We start from the raw sequence: 27,851 nt of genomic DNA, 5'->3' as shown, positions 1-27,851 counted from the left end.
TTTGGAAATCATTATTCAGCCCGGATCCATTTTCCTATACTCCTTCACTTTTATCCAAACATTTTACTTTAAAAGTAGGGTGTCATCAGTAAATGAAAAACCTCTTCCCTACAGTTTAATGCACTGATAGCAAATTATAAACTATGCAAAGATATTTTGTAGATGCTTTTGATGTTGAAATTTTGTAGCATAAAGTATTTTTTATATTTTGTTTATAGCTACACCTAATGGCTAAACTATACATTGAGCATAGGGAATAATATTTTAGAATACATGACTATATCTTGTTTATCTGTTGTCTGGAGAAATGGAAGGGGAATAATATTTTAATTGTATCAAGGTTACTGGTAAAGACTTTTCAAGAGACTTTTCCTTAGAAAGAGACAAGCAAATGCCTTTAGAGTCAATGAGATGGAACTGGAAAATTATTATTTCTTAAAGAAGATACTGTTGGGATATGTCTATATTACATAAAGTCATAGATCCTGAATGCTAAAATAATGGATTTTACTTTTTGTCAGGTACAAGGAAGAGGTGACATTATATAAAGATGACCATTTGAAGGATCGTCAGCACCCTCAGTTCTACATTCAGTATATGGTTGCAGTTGTTAACAACTGCCAAACTTTCAAGTAAATGTGGTTTTATTTCTTTGCAAAACAGTATGGTCATGAATAGTTTCTTTTAATTGCACAGCTGCTGTATGACAGTTTATTTACTTATTACATGGTGACTAACATAGTGGTGCTGTAATGTTTATGTTTAAGCTATACTAAGGAGGTCCACAGAAGTTTAAAAATACTGCCTTTCTGCAGAATGGTACGCTTTTGGGAGTCAAATGCAGGTGTATAAGCACTTTTGGGTCTTTAATAGGTTTGTCGATCTTTAAAGAGTTTATTTAAATTTTAACAGTTAAATAGATCTTAATAATAATGAAATGAACAAGACCTACTATTGAATGATTTATGCTCAATGGCAGTGGGGAACATGGTAGAAGAGGTGAGAGGAACTGAATAAAAACTTGTTTGTAAAACAACATAGTTAATGTAAGGTTCCTTAAGGTTGTCATAGCCAGAGGAGGTAGTGGGGAGAATCTCCAATGGTGTGCGTCTTAAATAGCCTCTGACAACCAAATCCAACTCCTGGCCTTCACATATGGCCGAGCTACTAAGCCTGGTGGAACCATTTCTACTGACAGGAGAGAGGCAAAAATGAGTTACTAATGCCTTAAAACCAGTTGCTTCGGGCATATCGGGCTTATCAAATGTAGTTGGCAGGTGATCTAAAAGGAAACTGATCTCAACAAGTGGTAGTCCACTGCCTTGCGACTACATCCACTCATGGGGAAGGCTTCATGAGTAAACCCCAAGGGAAAATTCTGGCACTGAAGTCCCTAAGGCAGTCCTACATTGAGTTAAAGGCTGACTGACAACTTGTGCAAGCCACTGGGGCCAAACAGTATTGGTCTCTGCTGTTCCTTTGTATTTGTCAGTTGCACGGAGGGGGAGCCTGCTGCATGGGCAACAGCTTGCTTCCCTATCATAGTGCGGATCATGTCGACGACTAGGTCACGTTATCCATGGGTGACCCTGACCAAAGGAGGACCTCATGATTTAATGTAATTGCTTATTCATTTTGTACATTGCAGAGAATCACTCAACAGTTTAAAGAGGAAATACACAAAGTTTGAGATAGAGTTGGAAGACCATTATCCTAATCAGCCAACAATAGAGGGGACTCTGGATAATATTGCCAAAGATGGGTGTGCCTATCTGCTAGATGAAGTGTTCCTTGATTTGGAGGTTGGTGTACACAAACTATCTCTTTAATTGGAAACAAAATGTAGAATGAAATTTAGAAAGGGCTTATGTACTGAGTGATATTCTATTTCTAAAATACATACTTCAAACTCCATTTGCCAAATGTATAATACAAAGGGAATGCTGTCATGTGAGAATTATAATCTTTCAGATGAAAAGTTGAGCAATGGTCCCATTTGTGTGATACAGTGGGCTGAGAGCAGAGAAGCTTTCAACAAATTTAGCCAATATTCATTTTGTACTGTAATTGATATAAACATCAGTACTCATTTTGCTGCATGTTTTTGAACACTCATGTTTTTTTACATAAGGGACTACTTTTTATGTATGTCTTTAGAAATTATTCATACTATTTTTAAATTAAATAGTTTAAGCACTTAAAATTAGAAGTGTGTTTAATCAGGTCCTTTTTGGTAAATTTCTGATAGCCCTAATTGCCAGATATGCATCAGATAGATTCTCCAGGTAATGGTTCTGAAAGTACACAAGTTGGCACCTGACTATTGGACTTGACAGTAATATTAAACATTGAAAGAACCTCTTGAGAATTTGTGGACTTCTGGTTTTATGCATGCTTGCACAGGAATCTCAGACTGCTTGACATTTTCATGCAGAATTTTTAAGAACAGTTCCAGCAATTATAGGGAATGTCTGACTAGGGATAAGCATGTTTTCTTGCAAGTAAAATTCAAGTGTGACTACTTGAACTGGTGTTGCAGATAACAGGAAAGGTTTTTTAAAGCTGCAGCATGATGTAGATTCATTGGAAAGTTGGGCAGAGCAATAGCAAATGGACTTTAATGCAGACAAGGTGGTGGTAGAGGTAGATACATTAGGGGCATGTAAGAGACTCTTAGACAAATGGATGAAAGCAAAATGGAGGGCTATGTGGGAGGTAAGGGTTATGGAGTAGCTTAAAAGACCAGCACAACATCATGGACTAAAGGCCCTGTAATGTACTTTCTATGTCATATATGCTTCAGTGCTGAAAGCCATTGAAGTTTAATACTTCCAGAAATATTTCTTGGATGTTTCTTTGACTGCAGGAGCCTGCTAAGTATAAGATGGGATTGACTTAATTAAAATAGCTGTGCAGTTCTAAGATGTATATATTTTAAAATTTCAGCCTCATCTTCAAGGGTTGATGACCAGAAAATGGCTTGCTGGGTCTAATGCTGTAGATACCATTTGTGTTACCGTAGAGGATTATTTCAACGACTTTGCTAAAATTAAAAGACCATACAGCAAGGTAAAAAGTTTATGTATAAATTAAAATACTTTCTCTTTTTATACCTGTGCTGAAATGTTAACTCTGGAAAGCTATATTCTTCTTCTTCATTCATTGTTAAATTTAAATTCTTAGAATATTGGTTAACATACAGTGCCTGTAAAAAGTATTCACCCCCCCCCCCCCCCCCGGAAGTTTTTGTGTTTTATTGATCAACAACATTGAATCACAGTTGACTTGAAGGGGGTGAATACTTATGCAATCAATTATTTTGTGTTTTTTATTTGTAATTAATTTAGATCACTTTGTAGAGATCTGTTTTCACTTTGACATGAAAGTCTTTTTCTGTTGATCATTTTCAAAAAAGGCAAATTAAATCCACTGTGAAACAAAATATGAAAACTTCTGGGGGTGGTAAATATTGTGAATACTTTTTTTAGGCACTGTATTGGAGTATTTGTAAACTACAAAAGGTAATCATTTATAGTTGCATTTTTCTGGTGGAATTCTGTAATAATCATTTTAAAACTAGTTTTAGCAAAGATGCGATTTTTTTTTTTGGTTACCTGAAGATCCCTATTTGGAAAGAATGCATCTTCAGAGAAGAGGAAAAGTAGTATTTTCATGGAAGAACCCAATGTTTTAGAAGATGATCAATCAAATTTCTGACGGAGAATCAGATAGGGGAATGCCTCCAAACCTACCTCTATGCAGTTGGTAAACTGCAGCAAAAATACTTCTACACTTGACTTTCACATGTAGATTGAAACACTAATGTTTAATTTCTAATAGTAATTCCCTGTTGAGGTATTCAGAACATCAAAAACTTTTTTTCTTCTACAGGACATAACAATAGAGGCTCATAGAAGGGTTGTGGTGGAGTATATCAGAACTATGATGCAAAGAAGAATCACATTCAAAAGTGTGGATGAACGTAGAGAAGGGGCCGAGAGAGTTATAAAAGATGCAGAACAATTTTGGTTCTTGTTTAAGAAGCTTTCAGCTGTAAGTGATTTGTTTTCCCCTTAATTTTAACAATATTTCTGTTTTAAGCTCCATGAGATAATTGTGCAGATGGTAAAAGCTTAAGATTTTTTATTACTCACATTTAATCTTTTAAGTTTATAAGAAAAATTGGGAATCATTTATTTAACTGTACAGTTAAAATAAAGCAGCATTTCACAAACCTGTTGGGCTACATATTGAGAATTCAGGGTATGTCCAGATGAATTCTTTTGATTCAATTCACAGTACATTATGTTTACGATACAAACTTCTTTAGAGTCAGTTATCAGGATTCATCATCATAAAAAAGAAAATCTGAAAGCAACTTCGGGAGTTTGCACACACAATTACGTGTAGAAGTTCAGAAATTCCTAACTTCTCCTTAGGGAGTGCTGTGCCATCATATGTTTTTTTAGAAATCAGTAAAACAAAAAACAAATTAAACCCCTTTCTACTGGGCGTCTCTGGAAATTTGGCTCGTTAGCCCCTCGCTAACAGCCACCGGACTCTGTGGTGAGAAACCCACGTTTCTCAGGCTCCATACAGCTCAGGTGTATATCACTTTGGTCCAACCAAACCCGTGAGGTTGGGATGTCTCGCCCACACAAACCCAATTTTGTGTAAATGCTGTGTGATTTGCAACCCCCCTGCAATCACACATCGGCAAGAAGTAACAGATCATACACTGCATACAATTATAAAGAAGATATATTTATGAATGTTAACCAAACTGTTATTAAAGAAACAAAAGAAAATAACAAAAAGGGTCCATTATAATTGAACAGTCAAATGTGCACATAAGTTGGAGCTCATCTTGCAGTAACTCGTGCGTTGGACCCTCGGTCTGTGTGGAAGTACACACCACCTTCCAAATGTTACTTGAAAACTACCTCAAACAAATGGGCTCTCCCATGGGAAGTCTTAGTCCTTTCTCCTTAAAGCCATTCATCTGCACAAAGTACCTTGTGCAACTAGGACGACATCCTCAGTCATCTTCCCTCCTGTCTTCTCCCAGCTCCTGCCAAAAAGACCTTGACGCACACTAGAGTCTGTCACAAAAACGTCTTGGCCAAATGTTCTCTAGAACCTTCTCCCAATTCCACCATCTTTATTGGCTGACAACACATTCCTAAGTTGAACAACAAAGTACCTTATCTCAGCATGAACCCAAACAGGCAGAAAGCCTGTTTTTTAACTGTTTGTAAGACCGTTACAAACTGTTTGTCTTACTGGTCTTACAGAACTGCTAAAGTGAAATACCTACAGCATAGCAGTAAAAACATCTTAACCAGGGTGTTACTCTAAAAGTAGTAGAGGAAATGCATTTAAAGTGAGAAGAGGGTGAGTTTAATGGAAATGGAAATATGCAGGACATGTTTTTTTTAAGCATAGTGATAGGCACCTGGAATGGTGCCTGGAGTGGTAATGGTGGATGTGCATATGCATGGAAAAAATGTCTCAGCCTTCACTTGTGCCTGTGAAAATTGTAAAGTACGAGTCCAATATTTTAAATAACTATATTAAGGTTTATTGTAAATATTCAAGTTTCTTTAACTTTACATGCAGGATTTTGATGAAGACACTGATCTGCTGTGTGATGCTATCCCAGCATTAGCTGAAGTCTTAAAGCTCACTGATCCATCTTTATTATGCCTTGAGGTCTCTACATTAGTTAATAAATTTCCTGACTTCAGGTTAGTCCTTTTTATTAAATGTGCCATTAACTAGAATTTATATGTATTCCTGTTAACTACCTATTTACATAATATAGTGAGAGTTAAATATTTGAGTCAGACAGCTTTTTTTCATATTGAGTGCAGGAGAGATAGGTGAAATATTATAGAAGTGATTATATATCCAGTTTATTTTACAGCATCTTACCTGTTCAAATTTCTAGACTTTTCTGCTTGTATTTCTTATGTACATTGGCGTACAGCCAATATTTTCTAATCCAAGTTTCAATGAATGATTTAGTGAGGAAACTGTCTTGTGTTTCATACTGTAATTAGATTTTGTAGACTGTAAAAATGCTAATTATGCAAAAACTTTAAATTGTAGCCAAGAAGTTTCCATTAAACATTGTGAATTATTATTGTCCATAGAATTATAAAGAAGACTGGGTTTTGGCTGTGAACCTTAGTTGATTTATTTCTAGCCTTCTCGTTGCAGTTCACCTGAGGACCATCCTCTACCTGGGTTCTCATTTTCCAGGGAGATTATGCAATGTACTTGTTTTATATAAAACAGTTAAATAACTGTGAAGCTTTCCTGCTAATTTTGAGTAGGGCATGAGGTAATAATATAAATCAACCTTATTTTCCAGTAAACTTTAATTTGTAAAATTTACTGTTACTTCACAGGGAAGAACATATCACTGCCCTCCTAGCAATGAGAGGAGATGCCAGCAGGGAAATGAAACAAACGGTCATCGAAACTTTGTGCCAAAACCAAACTCATCCTGGTCCTAATTTTAAGCCAATCTTCAAAGATATTTCTGCACAAAATTTAACATTGGCAAAATTAGTAAAATGAAATGTTCCTATTTGGAAGTTAACATATACAATAGACCTTGCTTTCACATTGTTTTGGAAGCATCTAGAAAGTAACTTGGGAGGTTGTACTTTAAGCTTGAGTATACATGAAATAATTTTTATTTTAAATTATCAGTGCAAGTTTCTCTGACAGTGAATTGTAAAATGAGTAGACTCTACTAGCTTAAAAAGGTGTGTGTTTGGCAGAGACACTCACAAACTGAGTTCTAGGATCTGCCAGGTGACAGTCTGGTAGTCTTCAGGATCCAAGAGTGTAGACTTTGCTTCACTACTTTTAGCAACTAAAAGTATTTGGGCTCAACAGGCAGGGCTTCATTGCTATTAGTGAGCTTGTTAATGATGCAGTAAAATAACAGCTCTGTTGACAAGCAACTTTGTATGTATTTTTGCCTTTTGTCAGCATTTTTGAGAACAAATAATGCCAATTTTGGAAGACAAAATGAGGAATGTATTTTTATGTATGCACGTTTGTATAGGGTTTGAGGTGCATATCCATAAGCAAAACAGACTGCTTTGCAGAGGCTTTTTAATTGATTGTAATTGTGTTCTGTAAAATAAGTTTGCAAATGTCCCAATATGAAAACTCAACAATAGTTTGACAGACATTTCAAACAGCATTTGTGGTGCCTGCTCTTTAAAAGATCAAATTTAAACATGTATAAGACAAAGCACGAGTGTAAGGGGTATTGTTAATGGCTCTGCCATAATGTGCCATAAGCTATTTTGCTTTTGTGCATCTAAGTTTTAAGAAATTGTTATTTTAATGAAACAAATGTATTACCCTGATAAATGATTAAATTTATGGGTAAATGCCAGACAGGTCTTGTTTTGTGAAACATTTGAGCGGTGGCCATTTGTGTATTCGGGCGGATAACTTCGCTATCATCTTTATCCATTTTCTTAAAGAAACTGTATCTTGATTTGCTATTTGGACCTAATTGAAAAGCAAAACTTAAAAAATTACAATATTTGTATTATTCTAGCTTGAAATCTAGCATTAAAGGTTTGGTTACACTCTCCTCACATTGGGCTGGGGAAAGGAGTCATCTGTTCTTTGCCTAAAACAAGTTGGAAACACTACCATCAGCTATTCAAAGTTCCTTATTTACTTTCATACTATGTATTCAGATTTGCTGTGATGTTCAGTAATTTGCCTTTCAGATATAAGTTAACGAGAAGATACCCCATTCAGAGCTGCTTAGCCATTTCTCTTTCTGTCTGACGTGTTATACCCCTGAAGGATAAGTGTCTAACTTTGGCTTGCTGCATACTGATATGTGTAGCCTAGATTCCATTTGTAATATACAATTACTTTTCCTGATTATGTGCATTATCATTGATCGTATATCAAGTCTTGGTTGTCTATGATGCAGTAACTTATCTAAGCTGACACTGTATTTCCAAAATATCAGATGAACAGATCTTGCTCCTAGACTTCAGCCTACAATAGCCAATTCCTTCACATGTGCCTTCTGTGGCATCTGATTTTGCTGAACATCTTGTCCGCCTCTTGTGAATATATAACCACAAACATTAAGAAGCCCAGTCCTATGCTAAGTAACATTTTCGAATTAAATATGATGGTTCACTGTGTGACAGCATTGTCGTTAAGAGCACGTTCTTAGAATCTCTTCCAAGTGATCACATTTATGATTAATTGGTTAAAGCCTGTCATTCATACAATCAAATTTTAAATAAAGCTCATTTTGAATCTCAATACAAATAGAATTTTATTACAAATGGAAACACATAAACCACACTTCCATATGTAGTTTTGATTTTGATGAAGCAATGCAATAGTCATTTCCACACAACACAAAACAACAATTTTAATAAGTTAAACTTATAACAGCATCGATGAAATTATAGGAACGCCTTGATATCGGAAATGTAAGGGAGAACGTTTCAGGTAGGGATATTAAGAGGAGCCAAACAGACTTTCTCTGCTATATTCTACATTTGACTCAACAAGGGAGGATAGCAGGAACTTAAAGAAAAAGATTAATACTCTAATTTTTACATATCATAACAGATAATGAAGACATTACATATTAAGTTGCAGTTAGAATAACAAATTTATATGTAATAAGGTACTGTTGTATTTTTTGCATCCTAGATTACAAATAAATGGCTTCTGTTTATCAATGCTTGCTTTTTCTGCTAACTATCTTGATTTCTTGCAACATATTACAAGGCTGTGATAATAGAAAAATAAATCAGATTTCTATTATCTTTGAGGTCTGGAGTGAAACTATAGCATGATTAGCATAGGAAATCTAGTCCCAAGATAGATTTTAAAATTTATTTCCTGCTGTTATTCTGTTCTTGTTTTTGATTGCAAATCCCTTTTCTTGTAGTTTGAGATTAGTACCATGAGAATGAAGCAATTGATGTAAAGGAATAGCAGACCAGCTACCCAGATAAGTAAATATGTGTTCTGTCCTTCAAATTCCAGGTAATATGCAGGGATGAGCCATAATGCCTAGATTGAATCAGAACAGTAATCAGGAAAACCAGTCTGTAGTACCAAATAATTGCATACAATGAAATTTAGCATGTAATAAAAGTTAACACTTTTTTCCTCAAACTTTTTTTTACCACACTCCCATCCTAAATATGTTTGAGAGTTTTGGCACACTGATGATTCAAAACCTTTTCCATTCTGAATACAAGCATTCCAAAGATTAACCTTATGCCACATTGGAAATCCAGTCACTTTAGTATATTATGGAAACAGCTAGCCACAAGTTTTATAACTGACTCTCCCTCCCTAGTTAACAAACTTATCGAACTCTATCATTTTAGATCAACCTTTTAGTAGTTGATCATTGATTTGTTCTCCCATCTTCCTCTGCCAATTTATAAAGCCTTTTATGCAGAAGAACTCTGGTGCCCTGAACATAAGTTTCAACAAAGGCTTATAGATATAATAGGCAACAAAGATATAATGGAAGGAGAGTGTTTGTGAAAGCAGACATGAAGAAAAATGGCCTCAGAATTCTACAGTAAGTGAGCTAGACTGTTTTCACTGCTGAAATAGATTAAATACTACAGGTATATTCACAGACAAAGTTTAAAGGAAATTTAGAACAATTTAAAGGAGGATTTAAGAATTTTGAACTCTATATGCTGGTGCACAGGCACCAATGGAGCTTGGAGAGATTAGTGAATACAAGATGATGTGAATAGCTAAATTTAAATGGTTTGAGTCTTCAGTGCAGCTGATTGATAAAGGCTGCTTTTGAGAGATTAGAGAAGGCAGCCAACATCTGCCATTTTATACTATGGACAACCACTAGAAACTGCCCAGGAACAATCTTCCTATTATTCTCTTCAGTCTTTAGTATTGCATCACTAAAGAGTTTTACAGTGCAGTAAAGGTACCAACCTGTCCAGTGAACCACAATGCCAGGAGCATAATGCCTTTTCTCCAGGTGAGTGTAAGATGTGGAAGAACCATTGGTAAAAGACACAAGTACCACAGGAAGTACTAAAATCATAAAGAATGAGCACAAGTTCTTTTAGCCTTTACAATATTTTAAGTCTTTTTCCTCTCACATATAAATGGAAATTTACAATGCATTTCAGTCAAATGTGGAATATATTTAATACTTCTATACCATTCCATTGAAGCAGGTGGGATGTGAGTGGACATGTCACTTATGCCACATGATTATAACTTTTCAACATTATCTTGACCTTGTTCACTGTTGTTGTTAAATTTAAAAGTCCTGCCTGTCACTTGTTATCATTTTCTTGCTATTCCAAGCTCTGTCATGCAGGAAAACAAATCTGAGGTGGAGTGTACAAAAATTTCCTGAGAACGGCCACAAGAATGCTTAGCCCATTGCTACTTGACATGATCTATCAATTCAAGAATTTGTATTAAATTATTTACCCAGTCCTTTCAATATTCCAAAAATACAGTTAACTACTTTTCCCAGGAAGCAAAGTTACAGATGCAGCAGAAAGTCTACAAGGAAATCTTCCTATACTCACCTGTGAAGTACACACTTTATTGAGAGTGACAAAAATGGCAGTGTGAAGGAAGCAGCAAAATGTAAGATCCTTATAATAAGCAAAGGATGTGATGATAAGCAGCAGGAATTGTGGCAAGAAGGCAATCAGTCCCAGAACTGAGCTCCACTCGCTCTCTGCAGTCAAATACAACATGTAAAAGTATGGGGAGAAGTTGTGGCGAATGTCTCTTCGTGTTAAATGGTAAAGATATGTGTGTTCCAGAAATTCCCAACCGTAGCTGGAAAACAAAAAAGCTCAAGTTTAAACAAACATTGTAAATGTCTATACTTTATAAAATACTTTTCATGAATAGTAACTTTACTGCACATAAGGTACCAATAAACATTTAAAAAAATTAAAGCAAATACTGTATTAAACCCAAACATTTAAATATGATTTCAGTCTGCAATGGTGTGTTTTCTGAGGACTGCAACATCTGTATTTTAATTCACAACTGCAATCGTCTAGAGTAACTTTTAATATAAATTCTGAGACCTGTCAGTGACTTTAATTGATGTCCAATGGCTTTACACATTCAGATAGTGGTACAAATATTGAAGATTCTCACAGCTCTGCATGCATCCTGTTGAATGGAGTCCTCTTGAAACAAAGACTAAGGGGTGATCTTAGTGAGGCATATAGTGTGAATGTACACAATCTTTTCCTATAAAAATCTTGACTATGTAGATTTTAAATTGAAAGGGAAAAGATTTAAAAGGAAGCTGAGGGTTAGCTTCTATGTACAGAGGCTGGTACATATATGGAACAAGCCTCCAGAGGAAGTGGTTCAGGCAAATATAATATTTGCAAAACACTCTGGACAGGTACGTGGATAAGAAATGTTCAGAGGGATATGGGCCAAATGTAGGGAAATGGAGCTAGCTTAAATGAGTATCTTGGTTGGCATGGATTCGTTGAGCCAAAGGGCCTGTTTTCATGTTATATTTTACTCATTACTCGTAAGTAATGGGCACAGAAAGATCCAGCCTTCCTTCATGACTGAAAAAGATCCGTAGCAACAAACAACACAAAATTCCTGCTTTTATACTTTATAAAATCAAGACTTCCATGTGCTTTCTCTAACAGCCTCATCAATTTGTCCTGCCATCTGCTCTCCCACAGTTCCAGAAACCAGAGTGCACACTCAAGGGTTTGTGGTTGAACATTTAAGTGCACATTCCTGCTTTGAAATCTTTACAATCTCTTTTAAATTATATCACTTAGTCTGTAACTCACTTTTTCTTGAAAGTGGGTTATTTCAGATATCTATTAATGTATTTCATTTGCTATTTAACTGCCCATTTACTATATTTTAATTAAAGCAGGGGAAGAATAAAATATTGTTGATGATTAGGCTTCAATTTGGGCACCCAATCTGGAAACAGCAAAGTTACTTACAGCACAATTAACCTTACAAAGTCCTCCTCGTGAACCACTGGGGTCTGTCTCCTATATTGAGAGTTTTGTCCCACAGGGTGGTCAAACACTGCCTGACAGCTGTATTCACAGAATTATACCTTTCAAGCAAAGTGCCAGACTCCCCTCTCACATCCTGGCTATGTCCTGTCCCAATGACAGGCCAGATCCACTAGAAGTGGGTAGCAAAGTGACATACAGGTGGGAGGGATACACACAAAATGCTGAAGGAACTCAGCTGGTCAGGCAGTATATGGAAATAATGACGTTTCTGGCTGAGACCCTTCTTCAGGACTGGAAAGGAAGAGGGAAGATGCCTGAACAAAAAGGTGAGGGAGGGGAAGGAAGACAGGCTAGAAAGAGATGTGAAGCTAGGTGGGTGGGGGAGGAGTTGAAGTAAGAAGCTCAGAGGTGATGGGTGGAAAAGGCAAAGGACTGGAGAAGAAATCTAATAGGAGAGTGGGGCATGGGGGAAAGGGAAGGAGGAGAGGCACCAAGGGGAGATGACTAGCAGATTGGAAGAGATAAGAATAGAAGAAGAGTGAGGAGGAAGAAGAAAAAAAAATTACCAGGAGAAATCAACGTTCATGCCATCAGGTTGGAGGCTATCTAGATAGAATATGAAGTGTTGCTCCTCCACCCTGAGAGTGGCCTTATCGTGGCAGAAGAGGAAGCCATGGTCCGACATGTTGGAATGAGAATGGGGTAGGAATTAAAATGGTTGGCCAACAGGAAATTCCACTGTTTTGCAGATAGAACGGAGGTGCTCGTCAAGGTGGTTCCACAGTTTAGTGGAGCCCACATCTGTGCACCAGATACAGTAGACAACCCCAACAGATTCGCAGATGAATTGTTGCCTCATCTGGAAGGACTGTTTGTTTCCTTGAATAGAGGTGAATGGGCAGGTGTAGCATTTTTGTTACTTCCAGGGATATGTGCCAGGAAGGAAATAAGTTGGGAGGGATGAAAGGACCAAGGAATTACCGAGGGAAAGTGGAGAGTGAGGGAGAGGGAAAGTTGTGTTTGGTGGTAGGGTCCTGTTGAAGATGGCGGAAGTTGCAGAGAATGATGTGTTGGATATGGAGGGTCACGAAGTGGTAGGCAAGAGGAACTCTAACCTGTTAAAGCGGTGGGAAGATGGGGTGAACTTGAATGTCCAGGAAATGGAGGAGATATGGATTGAGGGCAGAGATGAGAGAGAAATCGAGAGAGGGAAGAGGGATGTCAGAAATGGACCAAGTGAATTTAAAGGTAGTTAGAGGCAGAGTTGATGAAATTGATGAGCTCATCATGGGTGCATAAAGAAGCACTAATACAGTCCATGTAGCATAGAAAGAGTTGAAGAGCATTACCAGGGAAGGCTTCGAGCATGGACTGTTCCTTGTAGCCAATGAAATGGCAGGCATAACTAGGGCATATGCTGGCACCCATAGCTACCCTTTGAGTTTGGAGAAAGTGGGAGGTGCTGAAAGAAATTGTTGAGGGCAAGCTCCTGATAGAGGAGAGTAATTAGGTCTTTGGCCAAAGAATAGAGACCTTTACGGGTTTCTTGATGGGGGGAGAGGGGTGTAGAAGCATATAGGGACTAGACACCTATGGTGGAAATGAGGCAGTCAGGGAATTGAAAGTTACTGAGCAGATCAAAAGTTGTGGATGTGGAAGGGGCTGAACTAAGGGGGATAGAATGGAGTCAAGGTATATGGACAGGAGGTCAGTGAGGCAGGAGCAGGCAGAGACAAAGGGCCAAACTGGACAGTCAGGTTTGTGGATCTTGGGTAGAAGGTAGAAATGAGCAGTGCAGTTAGGGAACTTTGAGATTGGTGGCAGAGGATGGGAGATCTCCAGATTTGAGGTCAGATTTTGAATGAAGCAATACTGGGATTCATGGCATTGGCTTCAGACTCCATGAAGGCTCATGGTATCAGGTCGAACAGCACCTTGACAGTTTTGCAACCTTAAATACATGGAATTTGTCCATAATCATTCCAAGACAGTCTCCTTCTCCAGCGCTGCCACAACTGTTTATGTGTTAGTGCAGCATTCCCTAAGTACTACACTGAAGAATCCACCTGGATTCTTGCACTTTCATACCTGATTAAAGCCTTTGAACTCTTGAGTGAACATTACCAACCAAGTCATGGTGCAATCCAAAGATCATAGCACCAGTGTAAAATCCTTTACATCATTGAGCCTACTGCATAATTAGTTCTTTATGGCTACGTTGAGTAAATCTTGGGAGGTGTATATATATTTATTTATTTAACTGGGCACGTCAGCACCAATAGCCCAACCTTTCCCTTGACAGTTCATCACAGATGTTCACTTCTTGTAGGTGTCATTAGAGAGTAATCAATATTGGGAAATCCACTGGATTCTTTACTGCTCTAATGAGTTTATTCAACGAGAGGCAGTCAAACCTAGGATCTTCCTTGTCAGTACATCTCAGTGCATTTGCCCACAAAGGTATCAGGAAACAAGTAGCTCAAGTTACTTCACCTGTGATAGAAGAGTATTCCCAGGATAAGAAATTCTAAGCCAGCAACAACAATGAACAGTAGCACCTCCTTGTTAAACAATCTGACAATAAACACTGGCCAATGTTTCATATGACTGAGAAGACCTATGCCTTTTATAAGATACTGTTTATTTCTGATAGTTGAGGTATCATTCTCTGTTGTTTGTTGATTAGTCTGAAGTGATAGGATTATGGGAAATATATAGGTCCCCGGATAAATCTTCAAATGTACAGAAAGTCCATAGAATAGTGCAGCCTTCACAAGCTGCTTGCGCTTTAGGTACAGCAAAGTACTTAAGACCAGCACTGCTAGAACAGATTCTGCATTCCCTCTACTTGACACAGTCATTGGCAGCGGGTTGAAGAGCCATAGGCTACAGTACCAGCATGCACTCTGGCTGTCTAGTCCTTGGAGGCATAGGATCTTGTGCATCAGCTGAGCTGCAAGGACATCACATATAATGAAAACAAATTTCCCATACTCTTCCATGAGGTAAATATTGGGCAGCAGCATCCATGCTAGCAGTGGTGTGTAACGATAGGTTGCTCTTCTGTATGGAGAGGCCCCCTAAAAGCAAATTAAAACAGGAAAACATATTATAATTTTGTGATCACCTTTGTCAGTAGATGTATTTAGCCTAAAAGTGTTATTTTCGAAAAATGCACCAATATAATCTAATAGCTATTATCTATAAAATTCTCAATTTATCTGCACTTCACCCACAATAAGCAATGGGTTCATGGTTACAAATATTTTACCTTATTTATATATGCAATTAAAATGGCTTTCCTAAATGCCACTAATTAAACTGACATATTTTTCCACCAAAAATTTTATTAAAAGGCAAATAGTGACATTCAGTCAGCCAGTCCCAAGTATCACATTTCTTCAAAATTATTGCAACATAAGTTTTAGTCACAACACAGGGCTAGTTAAAAATATTTTTGTCCAGACAAGTTTTACCAGTTTTTTTTAAACATAATTAATACAGTATCCAATAGGTACCAAATCCTCTGTGAGTTTGGACATGGAGCAGTTCGGCATAGGAGCAGGCCCTTTGGTCTGTGATATCTGTGCCAAGTTAGAAAAAGCCTTTTCAAAAAGGGCTTATTTCAAAACTTTATAATATAATTATGAAGATACGTTCAGAGCCCCTTTATAAGACTAAACAGGATTGGGAAAGAGAGCTTAGTTTTAGTATTTCTAGTGAGAATTGGGATAGAATTCTTCAATTAGTTAATACATCATCGTTATGTGCCAAACATTCACTAATACAATTTAAGGTTGTACATAGGGCCCATATGTCCAAGGATAAATTAGCTCATTTTTACTCTCATATAAGTCCTATTTGTGATAGATGTCATTCTGAAATTGCGTCTTTAACTCACATGTTTTGGTCGTGTTCATTTTTGGAGAAATATTGGAAAGATATTTTTGATATTATATCTGCGGTTTTGAATATTGATTTACAACCTCATCCTATTACCGCAATTTTTGGTTTACCAATGTTAGATTCACAGCATTTATCTTCTTCAGCCCATCGAATGATTGCATTTCTAACTTTGATGGCTAGAAGATCTATATTGTTGAATTGGAAAGAAATTGATCCTCCCACTGTATTTAATTGGTTCTCTCAAACTATGTTATGTTTAAATTTAGAAAAAATTAGAAGTGGTACTTTTGAGACTTCTATTAAATTTGAAAAGTTATGGAGACCATTTATTCAATATTTTCATATGATGTAATATGACCCTGTGCCAAGTACATTTGATTTCCCAGCTTTTAGCTTATGTATTTTGAGAGGACCGGAAGTGACGGCATTGATGAATACTTATTTTTGTGAGATATTATAAACAGCCCACTTTTTTTTTCCTTCTCTTTTGTTTGTTTTTTTTTCTTTTATATTACTTATTAGTTATAGTTATTAGATTAGATTAGTTAGTTTTGCATTATATAAATTTTTTTTGTTTTTTTTCTTTCTTTTTTCTGTTTTTTTTATATTATACATTATGAAATATTTAGATTTACTATGTCCATACATATATCTTATGGCTTATGTCTTGGTAAACTCATTTATATTGTAACTATTATGTATGTTTTTTTTTCATATGTAATGGAATGTGTATGTTGGTAATTTCTTTATCAATATATCATCTGTATTCTGTCCATATTATTAATATTAATAAAAAGATTAGAAAGAAAGAAAGAAAGAAAGAAAAAGCCAACCTCCTTATTCTGGCTGCTTCCCCCCTTCCTCTTCACTTCTGAAGAAGGGTTTCGGCCCAAAATGTTTATTCCTTTCCACAGATACTGACTAACATACCAAGTTCCTCCAGCATAATGTGTGTGTTGCTCTAAATACAGTGGGACCTGTTTTTTTGCTCCCTTTCAACATAACAGAATCACATTTTACCAATTTCTTTTTAAACTGCAAAGTTCTGTTTCCTACCTTCCTTTTAAATTTGTCAGTTTACTGGAAAATGACTCGTACTATTGCAAACATCTAGAAGCATTAAATTCAAATTATATGTTGGTGTATTAATAGGAGTAATGTCTGGAAAATCTATCAATCTGGCACTTCCAAAGTCCTGACTGTGCTAAAATATCAGCATTTTACTGGAATTGGACCATCAGCACTCCACAACATCCACATTGTATCAAAGCCTAATACATTTACTATGATAACTATATTATTCATGTTATTTCCTCCATTCAGTTCACAAATGTTTCTAACCCTTTCCAATCATTGTATTGTTGCAATAATAATTTGAATGGATAGTATACATTAACCAAGGGGAAGACAAAAAATCTTCCACATTCCCAGAAGATGAGTAGTAAGCACCTCAGCACAAGATAATGAATTTCTGTATAGCTCATTAGACACAGGAGGTAGATTTGTAGTGTAAACATGGAACAACCAATTACAGCAATGAAATTAAAAAATATAATTGTTCAAATAATGGAAATGTATTATGAATAGAACAAAGCAGGTAAACTGGACAAGTAATTTTGCATCTCATTCTATTGCACTCAATTCCTGCCTTATTAGACAGTTCTTTAGGATTGAGGATGACTTGTTTCCACTCTGTTTTCTGGCAGATGAGGCCAAAGTGCAAATGACAGATTATTCCAAGGGACAGGAGGTGGCAAGTGTGTGTGTGGTGGGGGGGGGGGCAGCGGTTGTTTCTGGGATAGTTCATTCCTTCTGGCACTTACACAGGACTTCTATGAGCTCACAGTACCTATTCTCAGAGTTCTGGCCTCTTACCTTTTCCCACCTGCTAGTCATCTCCCCTTGGTGCCTCTCTCCTCCTTCCCTTTCCCTCATGCCCCGCTCTCCTATTAGATTTCTTCTCCAGTCCTTTGCCTTTTCCACCCACACCAAACTCAAATTATGGAAACCCTGTAGCATCCAGTACTACAGATAAATTATACTGGGATTACCACTACAATCTCACAGAGGTATTTTATACTCTCTGGTCACTAAATGCAATTTTATCACTTCTAGAAGCTCAGACAGAAAGACTTGCTTAATGTGTTTCAAAAATATTTCTGTAAGTTTTGAAAGAAGAAATTATGATAAGAACCAAATAAAAGTGTCAGGAATGTGTCAGGGTGTAGCTGCCTACAGTAAACATGACTCACACTTCTGATATGTATTTTGAAGTCTAATGCTATCTGTTTGCCAGTTTGGACATGGTCAATTGACAAGGCAGTAATGCTAAACTTATATTAACTGGGCTAATAACCTGAAGAACATATAATCAATTCCCATCAGTTGAGAGTTTTAATTGTTAAAAAAAAGTATAAAAAGTACAAATTTGACAGGACAGACAAGTCTGTTCTGGTGTTAGCATTGCTGCTGAACATTTACTTCAATTACATCTACTTTCCAACTATATCCCTAAATTCTGTTTTCCCCAGCTAATCTTTCTTACTCTAGGATATAAAATAGCAAAAATCTACAACTGAGTGATGAATTTTTTCTCAATTTTATTCCTGATGGCTTTCACCTTTCGCTACACTATATTACTTACTCCAAGTTCCCTAGCCAAGGGGAAACATTCTCAACATTTATCACTAACCCTTTCTGAAGTTTATTTTAATGCAAATAAATGTTCATTCTTCTGTACAGAGATACATTACCCTCTCTTTATGTAAAGCAACGGCTTAAACTGAAAAATAGTTATTATAAACCTTCAAATCTCTGCAGAGCTCCTGAAATTCTACACAACCAGGTTCAAGACAGCTACTGTACTTCCCTTTAACTACTCAATTCTTGAACCAGCTGGAAAAACCCTAATCACCATTAAAGTTTAGCAACATTTTATCCATTCTGATCACTTTGCCGATTATAAAATAAATAACTAAAATAACTCGGCCCAGAACACTTATAACTCAAATATTCCTTTTATGTACATAGGAGAACAGCATGGGCCACTGTCACCCACAATGTTCTGAAGCCTGAACAGAAAAGTGTTTTTATACAGAACTGGCTTATCAGTTAATATTGATCAATGTAAACTGTATATGTTTAAATTATTTGCTTGCAAGATCAATTATCATTCACAATAGAAGTGTTAAAGTCAATCAAAATTTTAAAGTTCAAAGTAAATTTATTATCGAATTACATATATGTTACCGTACACAACCCTGAGATTTCTTGCGGGCCTTCACAGTAAATATGACACACACTAGAATCAATGAAAGACTGCCTGAACAGGATGGACAAACAAACAATATGCAAGGGACAACAAACTGCAAATAAAATAAGAAGAAAATAATAATAATAAATAATGAGCAATAAATATCAAGAAGTTGAGGTGAAGAGTCCCTTAAAAGTGAGTCTGCAGGTTGTGGGAACAACTCAATGATGAGGTGAGTGAAATTATTGAAAAGATTTTTATTCTGATCTTTAGATATCTCAATTTCCTGCAGATTCCTCCAAAATGAAGGCTTTTTTACATAAGATTAAATTTCCACAAATTTCTGTTGAAGATCAACAGATGCTTGATGCTCCAATTACTGAGCATGAAATTCAGAAAGCTATTTTATTAATGCAATCAGGGAAAGCTCCTGGACTTGATAGTTATTCGGTGGGATTTTACAAAAAATTTTAAAGATTACTTTCTCCATATCTTTTGGAAATATTTCATGAATCCCTTGAGAAAGGTAATTTACCTTCTTTTTATGAAGCATCTATTTCCTTAATTCTTAAAAAAGATAAAGATCCTGTTGAATGTTCATCAAATAGACCTATTTCGCTATTAAATGTGGATGCATAAATTCTCTCTAAGATAATGGCTAACCGCTTGAAAATATTTTAACTAAAATCATCTCCAAGGATCAAACGGGCTTTATTAAAGGCCGTTATTCTTTCTCTAATGTTCAGAGATTGATGAACATTATATATTCACCATTATCTAAGCAACCTCAATGTGTTATCTCTCTCGACGCAGAAAAGGCATTTGATAAAGTTGAGTGGCCATATTTGTCTTAAGTATCAGAAAAATTTGGTTTTGGTAATAATTTCAATAGGTGGATTCAAATGATTTATAAGAATCCTATTGCCACAGTCATTACTAATAATTGCAAGTCTTTTTTTCACTTTCTCGTGGTACTAGACAGGGATCTCCATTAAGCCCTTTATTATTTAATCTTGTATTGGAGCCTTTGGCCATAACATTATGTGAAGCTAAAAATATTCATGGTATCTTTATGAATGGAACCATACATAAAGTTTCTCTCTATGCAGATGATCTTTCGGTTTTTATTTCAAATCTTGAGGAATCAATTCCTAATCTTTTGGAAACACTTACAGATTTTGGCAAATTTTCAGGACATAAACTTGAATAAAAGTGAATTGTTTCCACTAAATTCCCCTGTTGGTATATATAATGATATTCCTTTTAGAATTGTTAATTCTTTTAAATATTTAGGTATTATAATTACTAAAAAATATAAAGATCTTTCTAAAGCTAATATAGTTCCTTTAATGGACTCCATGAAACAACTATTTTCTAGATGGAATCCACTTACTCTCTCTTTAATAGGTCGCATCCATGCTGTTAAAATGATGATTCTACCTAGATTTTTATATATTTTCCAAAATATACCTATCTTTTTAACTAAATTTTTTTTTGATCAAACTGGCTCTCTTATTTCTTCCTTTATTTGGAACAATAAGAGACCAAGAATTAATAAGTATCATTTACAAAAATCTAAAAAAGATGGTGGACTTGCACTTCCTAATTTAAGATTGTATTATTGGGCTGTGAATATCTGACAATTATGTTTTTGGTTATACTGGCTTGACAAGAGCCAAAAACCACTATGGGTTGATTTAGAATTAAAATGTCAAATGCTTTGCTAAAGTCCATATAGACCACATCCACTGCCCTACCCTCATCAATTTCTTTTGTTACCTCTTCAAAAAACTCAATCAGGCTCATGAGGCACAATCTTCCCTTCACAAAGCCATGTTGACTATCCATGAGTAGACTGTACTTCTCCAAATGCTCATAGATCCTATCCTTAAGAATCCTTTCCAGTAGTTTGCATACCACTGATGTAATACCCACCGGTCTATAGTTCCTAGGTTTCTCCCTATTACCTTTTTTAAACAAGGGAATTACATTTGCCATTCTCCAGTCCTCTGGCACTTCCCTTGCGGCCAAAGAGGATTCAAAAGTCATGGCTAATGCTCCTGCGATCTCTCCTTTCGATTCCCACAACAACTAGGGTGTATCATATTCGGCCCTGGGGATTTATCAGTCTTAATGTTTTTAAGAAGATCCAGCATTTCTTCTTCCTTAATCTCCACACTGTCCAGCACACAGGCCTGCTCTACTTCAACCTCATCCTGATCAAGATCCTTTTCACTTGTGAATACTGAAGCAAAGTATTCATTTAGGACCTCCCCAACCTCCTCCACCTCTAGGCACATGTTGCCCTCTTTATCCTTTAACGGTCCCACCCTCGTTCTCGTCATCCTCCTATTCTTCATATACACATAGAACACCTTGGGGTTCACCTTAATCCTATATGCCAAGGCCTTCTCATGCCCCCTTCGAGCTCTCCTAAGTCCTTTCTTTAGCTCCTTTCTGGCTACCCTATATTTCTCATAAGCCCCTATTTCCTGCTTCTTGTATCTAACATATGCTTCCTTTTTCCTCTTGACGAGTTGCCTCACATGTTTCGTCAGCCACGGTTCCCTTTTCCTACCATTTTTTCCTTGCCTCAATGGGACAAACCTATCCTGTCCCTAAACTTCTCCCACATTACTTCTGTGCTTTCCCATTTGAACATCTGTTTTCAGTTTACTCTTGCTAGTTCCTACCTCATCCCTTCAAAGTTAGCCCTTCCCCAGTTAAGCACTTTACCATTTTGTCTGATTTTATCCCTTTCCATAGCTATGCTGAAGCTAAGGGAGTTGTGGTCACTCTCACCAAAATGCTCCCCCACCAAGAGGTCTGTCACCTGGCCAGGTTCATTACCCAGAACTAGATCCAGTATAACCTCTCCTCTCGTCGGCCGGTCCACATACTGTGTCAGGAATCCTTCTTGAACACACCTGACAAATTCTGCCTCATCTATCCCCCTTACACTCAGGAGGTGCCAGTCAATATGAGGGAAGTTGAAATCACCTATAACTACTACCCTGTATTTCCTGCTCCATTCTAAAATCTGCCTGCTTATCTGCTCCTCAGTGTCCCGAGGACTATTTGGGGGCTTGTAAACTACTCCCAGCACTGTGATTGATCCCTTCCTATTTCTGACTTCCACCCAGACTGACTCCATGGACACTCCTTTCTGCAGTGTCCTCCCTTTCTATAGCCGTGATACTATCCCTGACCAACAATGCCACTCTCCCCCCTTGTCTACCTCCCATCCAATTCCTTTTAAACACCTGAACCCCAGGACCTACATCATCTAACCCTGCCCTTCCTCCAACCAAGTTTCAGTAACGGCCACAACATCGTAGTTCCACATACTCATCCATTTTCTAAGTTCATCCTCCTTGTTCCTAATACTCCTGCCATTGAAATAGACACATTTCAACCCCTTTAACTGGCTACAATTATGTACTGTCCCCTGCCTGTCCTTCCTCATCAACTCAGAACTCTTAGCATCATGCCCTTGCCCTTCTACCATAATCCCTGCACTCACATTCTGATTCCCACCCCCCTGCCAAACTAGTTTAAACCCTCCCCAACAGCTCTATCAAACCTGCCTGCCAGGATATTGGTCCCCCTGGGATTCAAGTGCAACCTGTCCTTTTTGTACAGGTCACACCCGCCCCAAAAGAGGTCCCAATGACCCAGAAATCGGAATCCCTGCCCCCTGCTCCATTCCCTCAGCCACGCATTTATCCTCCACCTCATTCTATTCCTATTCTCACTGTCGCATGGCACAGGCAGTAATCCCGAGATTACTACCTTTGAGGTCCTGCTTTTCAACTTCCTTCCTAACTCCCTGTAGTCTTCTTTCAGGACCTAGTCCCTTTTCCTACTTAAGTCATTGATACCAATATGTACCATGACCTCTGGCTGTTCTTCCTCCCATTGCAGGATATCTTGGACGCGATCAGAAACATCCCGGACCCTGGCACCTGGGAGGCAAACTACCATCCGAGTTTCTTTTCTGCTTCCGCAGAATTGCCTGTCTGAACCCCTGACTATAGAGTCCCCTATCACTACTGCCTTCCTCTTCCTTTCCCTACCCTTCTGAGCCACAGTGCCAGACTCTGTGCCAGAGGCACGGCCACTGTCGCTTCCCCCAGGTAGGCTGTTCTCCCCCCCCCCCCCCCAATAGTACTCAAACAGGAATACTTATTGTCAAAGGGTACAGTCACAGGAGTACTCTCTAGCACCTGACTCTTCCCCTTCCCTCTCCTGACTGTGACCCATTTCTTTGTCCCCCGTGGCCCCGGAGTGACTACCTGTCTGTAACTCCTCTCTATCACCTCCTCACTCTCCCTGACCAGACGAAGGCCATCGAGCTGCAGCTCCAGTTTCCTAACACGGTCCCTTAGGAGTTGCATCTCGATGCACCGGGTGCAGACGTGGCCGTCCGGGATGCTGGGAGACTCCAGGACCTCCCACATCCGACACCGACCACAGAAAACTTGCCTCACACACATACTAACTCCTTTTGCAATCAACAACTGTCTCACCTCTTCCCGTTACCGCCGAAGCCCGTTGAGCAAAAGCCCCTTCACTCTGCTGCCTCTCACTCCGCTGCCTGCTCCCAATGTTGCCCGCTGGATATGGCTGCCTTCTTTTTAAACTGTTCGTGCTCAACTGGCTAACGTCACGCGCCTGCGCAGTCTGGCCTCTCTCTTCCCCCGAGAACTCAAAATGTCTTACCACTGGAAATCCTTAGGTGCTCTCGCTGCCTTCTTGGTCCAAATCAAAAACTTCTGCAGATTCCTTGCCCTTTTTAAACTGTTCATGCTCAACTGGCTGACGTCACGTGGCTGCGCAGTCTGGCCTCTCTGTTCTCCCAAGAACTCAAAATGTCTTCTGCTGGAAATCCTTAGGTACTCTCCCACTGCCTTCTTGTTCCAAAATACAATATTCAAATTGTATAGGACAGCTATTGCAAGCAACATACGATATTGCCCAGAGGCTATAGTGGAGCAGCCAAGAAATCTCACACAAATATTGTCCCCATTCCCTTAACAGCTTTTATCCTTTGATGTTGAAATTGCTTTTGCCAATATAGCAAAACACTTGCAATTTTACTTAACTCTCTCATCTCACATAAGTAACAGTATTTTGCTTTAACCAGGTTGTAATTTATTTACACTAACATTCTTTAAGTCACAAGTCACTGCTTCTAGAGTTAATCTGGATACTTCTGAAAACATTTATGCATGGGTTCCACGTATTCATTAACATCATTGTCTTCAGCCTGGCCTTGTTTTTTTATGCCAATCGACAGTGTGAGGGAAACATTCAAGGTACATTTCAATTGCTCGTCCCCTCTGCATCTCTCCACCTCCCATAATGCTATTGGGAGCCACCATCTGAGGCAGGGCACTGGTTGACGCTGGCTTTACCGAGTACTCCAGAGGGGTCACTTGGTGTTGGCCTTGTTGAAACCATGCCTGAGTAAGGCAGAGATATGACATCTAGTTCATCCTGAGACTCTGGTTCTAATTTGTTTGTTTAAAACATTGAGGTAGACACTGCCATCTTTTGCCTGTTGTTTATATATTTTCCTTTAGCTTTTGCTCACTTTCTCTGATTCTTAGAGGATTCATCTAATTGTTTTTGCATTTCAAATTTACATTAAACATACACAGACCACCCTACAGTTTTCTAACTTTTCCTTTCTCTAACAACACACTTGCAGAAACTCATTTAGTCCATTCCACACACTTCAACACACTTCTCAGAATACTTAATGCTTTCTGGTTCATAATGTACAAATGTGCATGCTAACGAAGTCCTCGTGCAGGACTTCAATCTGGACAAACACAACCTTGTCTTTTTTTTAAATGCTGCAGTTTTCCTATGTTGGCGACGAAGGTAGTTTACCTTGATTTCTCCATACAGGAGGAATATGAGCAGCCTAGGATTTAGGACTGTTGCGCTACCGTGGGCTGAATTCCTTTCTGCCATATAACGAAGCTAAGGGTTAGCTGTCTCTGCAGAACCTCCAAGTAACTGTCGCGGCTGATAATAAAATAACTAAAAAACTGGGCCCAGGACACGCAATTTCTTACAACTCAAATATTCCTTTTAATTTACCTTGTACACAAGGAGAACAGCATAGGCCCCAGTTACTCAAACTTTTCTGAACAATAAACAGAAAACTGATACTTTTATACAGAATTGGCTAATCAGTTACAGATATTGATCACTGTAAATTCAATTGCCATTCAAAATAGAATTGTTAAGTCTATCAAACCTTCAAGCAGATAACTGATGGTATTTTGAAGTAGCAAAGACAAAAGTAGTTGGGTATGTTTCATATCCTTCAGTTATATTGTCTGTCCCCAGTACCCCTTATTGTGTACAGAGACACTATGTTCTAGGAAGACCTTTCTGTAAAAGTTTCAATACAGATTCCTCACTTGCGTGGCTTGAGAACACACTGCTGTAGTCTATTTTGTCTTTAGTAAGCAGAGACGTCTCTGACGATCTTACTTGACTACGAAGCCATCATTGTCTTACTGCAACTTCCACAATAGGATCTGGAAAACTTCTAATTTCTACCTCCATACAGAAGCACAAGGGCAGGAAGTACATGGAACATCACCTACTGATTTCTCTTCACATCACACATTATCCTGATTAGGAAAGGGTTTAAATTCTCTATCTTCCAAACAAGTTCACAGGGGTTTCAGCAATTCAAAAGGAATTGTGCATACTTTACGTGCATACTTAAGTTCCCAGAGATTCCCACATCTTGCAAAAAAAGTCACAAAACAACCAAACTGAAGCACAAATGGCCTTTCAAGAAGAAAAAAAATGTCTTCATTGATCCAGGTGTACCTTTACTTTCACACCAAAACACTTGACTCATTGTTCTCCGAGGTGGCCCAGTAAAGTACTGTTGTCACTGCCAGTAGACAGTGATTAACGGCGCAGAGATTAATTGTTACTGTAGTTTGGAACAGTAACGAAAGTGATGCATGTGGCTGTAGTCTGAGCAAGGTACTTGAAAAAAATAGATCACTAATGATAATCTCTGTATTAACCAGTTGGGAAACAAAAAAGAGCTATTATATGCTTGTGCAAACATGAGGAAATCTGCAGATGCTGGAAATTCAAACAACACACACAAAATGCTGGTGGAACACAGCAGGCCAGGCAGCATCTATAGGGAGAAGCGCTGTCAATGTTTTGGGCCGAGATCCTTCGTCAGGACTAACCGAAAGGAAAGATAATAAGACATTATATGCTTGTATTATGTTTATTCTTTGGAACACTTCTTACTGCTTTCTAATCAGATTTTCTGCATAGCGACCATCAATACTGTAAAAAAAATCAGTATGGTGCCATTTTTGACAATAGCTGCCTTTATTTCTCTTCTAAGCTGAATTTAAAGTCTGGGTCGTTTAATTGAAATGCTACGTGCGGTGTTCTTAGGCAATATGCTGCTACATTTTTATTTTGCATGCATGAAGGATAAATGCTTTCAGGTTAGGGGACTTGTGACTTAAAGAGAAACCCCTGGAAGCAATGCTGTCTGTCCCAGCATTAGAGAGTGAAGGCATGGGAAGTGCTTTCTGACCCTTAATGCATGCAATGCACACCTTCAGGATGATGAATATTGCGTTTGTTGTGGGGGTAATATTTATGGAAGTTGCTGAGACAGTCATAGACAGCCAATCAAGATGGCAATCAAGCAAGCTGCTTTTCCTGGATGACGAGTTTCTTCAGTATTGTTGGAGTTAAACTCATCCAATCAAATGAAAAATAATAAGATCACATCCCTGCTGTTTTTATTCAATTGCACATATGACTACAATTGTCAAGGTCAGCATTTATTTCCCATCCCCCATTGTCTTAAAGGAAATGTTTGCCCTAGTCATTCAGATGAAAGGTACTAAAACAAGATCAACACACAAACACACAAAATGCTGGAGGAACTCAGCAGGTCAGGCAGCAAAATTGAAAAGGAATAAACAGTCAATGTTTCGGGCCGAGACCCTTCAGTATCAGCAGAATCTCGTGTTTATCTGCTGTAAAACTTTCCAAGACTTAGACAGGACCCCGATGGAGGCACTACATTTCGCTGACAATGCACATTAAATTCGTCAATACCTTGATGGAAGGAAATTCTACAGATAGTTGGATGGACCTCAATATTCAATAAGGTGCACTTCAGTTAACAAATACCATGAACCACATTGAATTACCTGAGTGACAAATCTGGCGGCGTCAGTGAAGACTTGATAATCCACATCGGTGTACTTGACCTGCATGGAGCGGTCCTGGTATAGGCCATAAAAGACCAGAGCGATGCGAATGCACAGAGCGGCTACGAACAGAGCAGCAAACCCACGAGATCCGTCCGTGCCCATTTCGCACCTCTATTCGTGGGTAGAGGAGACAGTTGACCTTGTAACGCTTAAAGCAAAGAGGCTTTAATTCCAAGGCGTACTGTCTCTTGCCAGTAGGGTTTAATACCCATCATTGAGAGTCTGCTTGTATGCAATTAATAACCGGCACTATTGCACTGCGAAAAAAGCAGAACGATCAGGCTTGCCCGAGGGTAGGAGGGAGTCTCTGCGAGCGCAGGCAGCCAGTTGGCCTGGCAAACTCCCCACGCCAGTGAC

At 38.1% G+C, this 27,851-nt stretch overlaps 2 protein-coding genes across 4 annotated transcripts in view; one reads left to right on the top strand and one right to left on the bottom strand.

Annotated features, from left to right (window-relative positions):
• exoc3 (exocyst complex component 3) overlaps nt 1-8,752 on the top strand; it is a 30,845-nt gene extending 22,093 nt beyond the window's left edge. For all 3 annotated transcript variants that reach the window (XM_059945353.1, XM_059945355.1, XM_059945354.1), the window contains 6 exons: nt 522-632; nt 1,649-1,802; nt 2,947-3,069; nt 3,892-4,053; nt 5,620-5,747; nt 6,414-8,752. In XM_059945353.1, coding sequence (XP_059801336.1) covers nt 522-632; nt 1,649-1,802; nt 2,947-3,069; nt 3,892-4,053; nt 5,620-5,747; nt 6,414-6,585 — 850 coding nt within the window. In that variant the 3' untranslated portion in view covers nt 6,586-8,752. The remainder of the gene's footprint in view (nt 1-521; nt 633-1,648; nt 1,803-2,946; nt 3,070-3,891; nt 4,054-5,619; nt 5,748-6,413) is intronic.
• pigm (phosphatidylinositol glycan anchor biosynthesis, class M) lies at nt 8,317-27,614 on the bottom strand. The gene is made up of 5 exons (XM_059945356.1): nt 27,432-27,614; nt 14,538-15,124; nt 10,605-10,863; nt 9,994-10,095; nt 8,317-9,087 (listed from the first exon to the last, which is right to left on the bottom strand). The coding sequence occupies exons 1-5, from the start codon at nt 27,594-27,596 to the stop codon at nt 8,920-8,922; spliced, it is 1,281 nt and encodes a 426-aa protein (XP_059801339.1). The 5' UTR covers nt 27,597-27,614; the 3' UTR covers nt 8,317-8,919.
• Between the last annotated feature and the right edge of the window lie 237 nt (nt 27,615-27,851).

The sequence above is a fragment of the Hypanus sabinus genome, chromosome 20 (assembly GCF_030144855.1).
Source record: "Hypanus sabinus isolate sHypSab1 chromosome 20, sHypSab1.hap1, whole genome shotgun sequence".
In the NCBI taxonomy this organism is placed as follows: Eukaryota; Metazoa; Chordata; class Chondrichthyes; order Myliobatiformes; family Dasyatidae; genus Hypanus; species Hypanus sabinus.
Note: the sequence above shows the minus strand (reverse complement) of the source record. Positions and strands in the feature narration are given on the sequence as shown.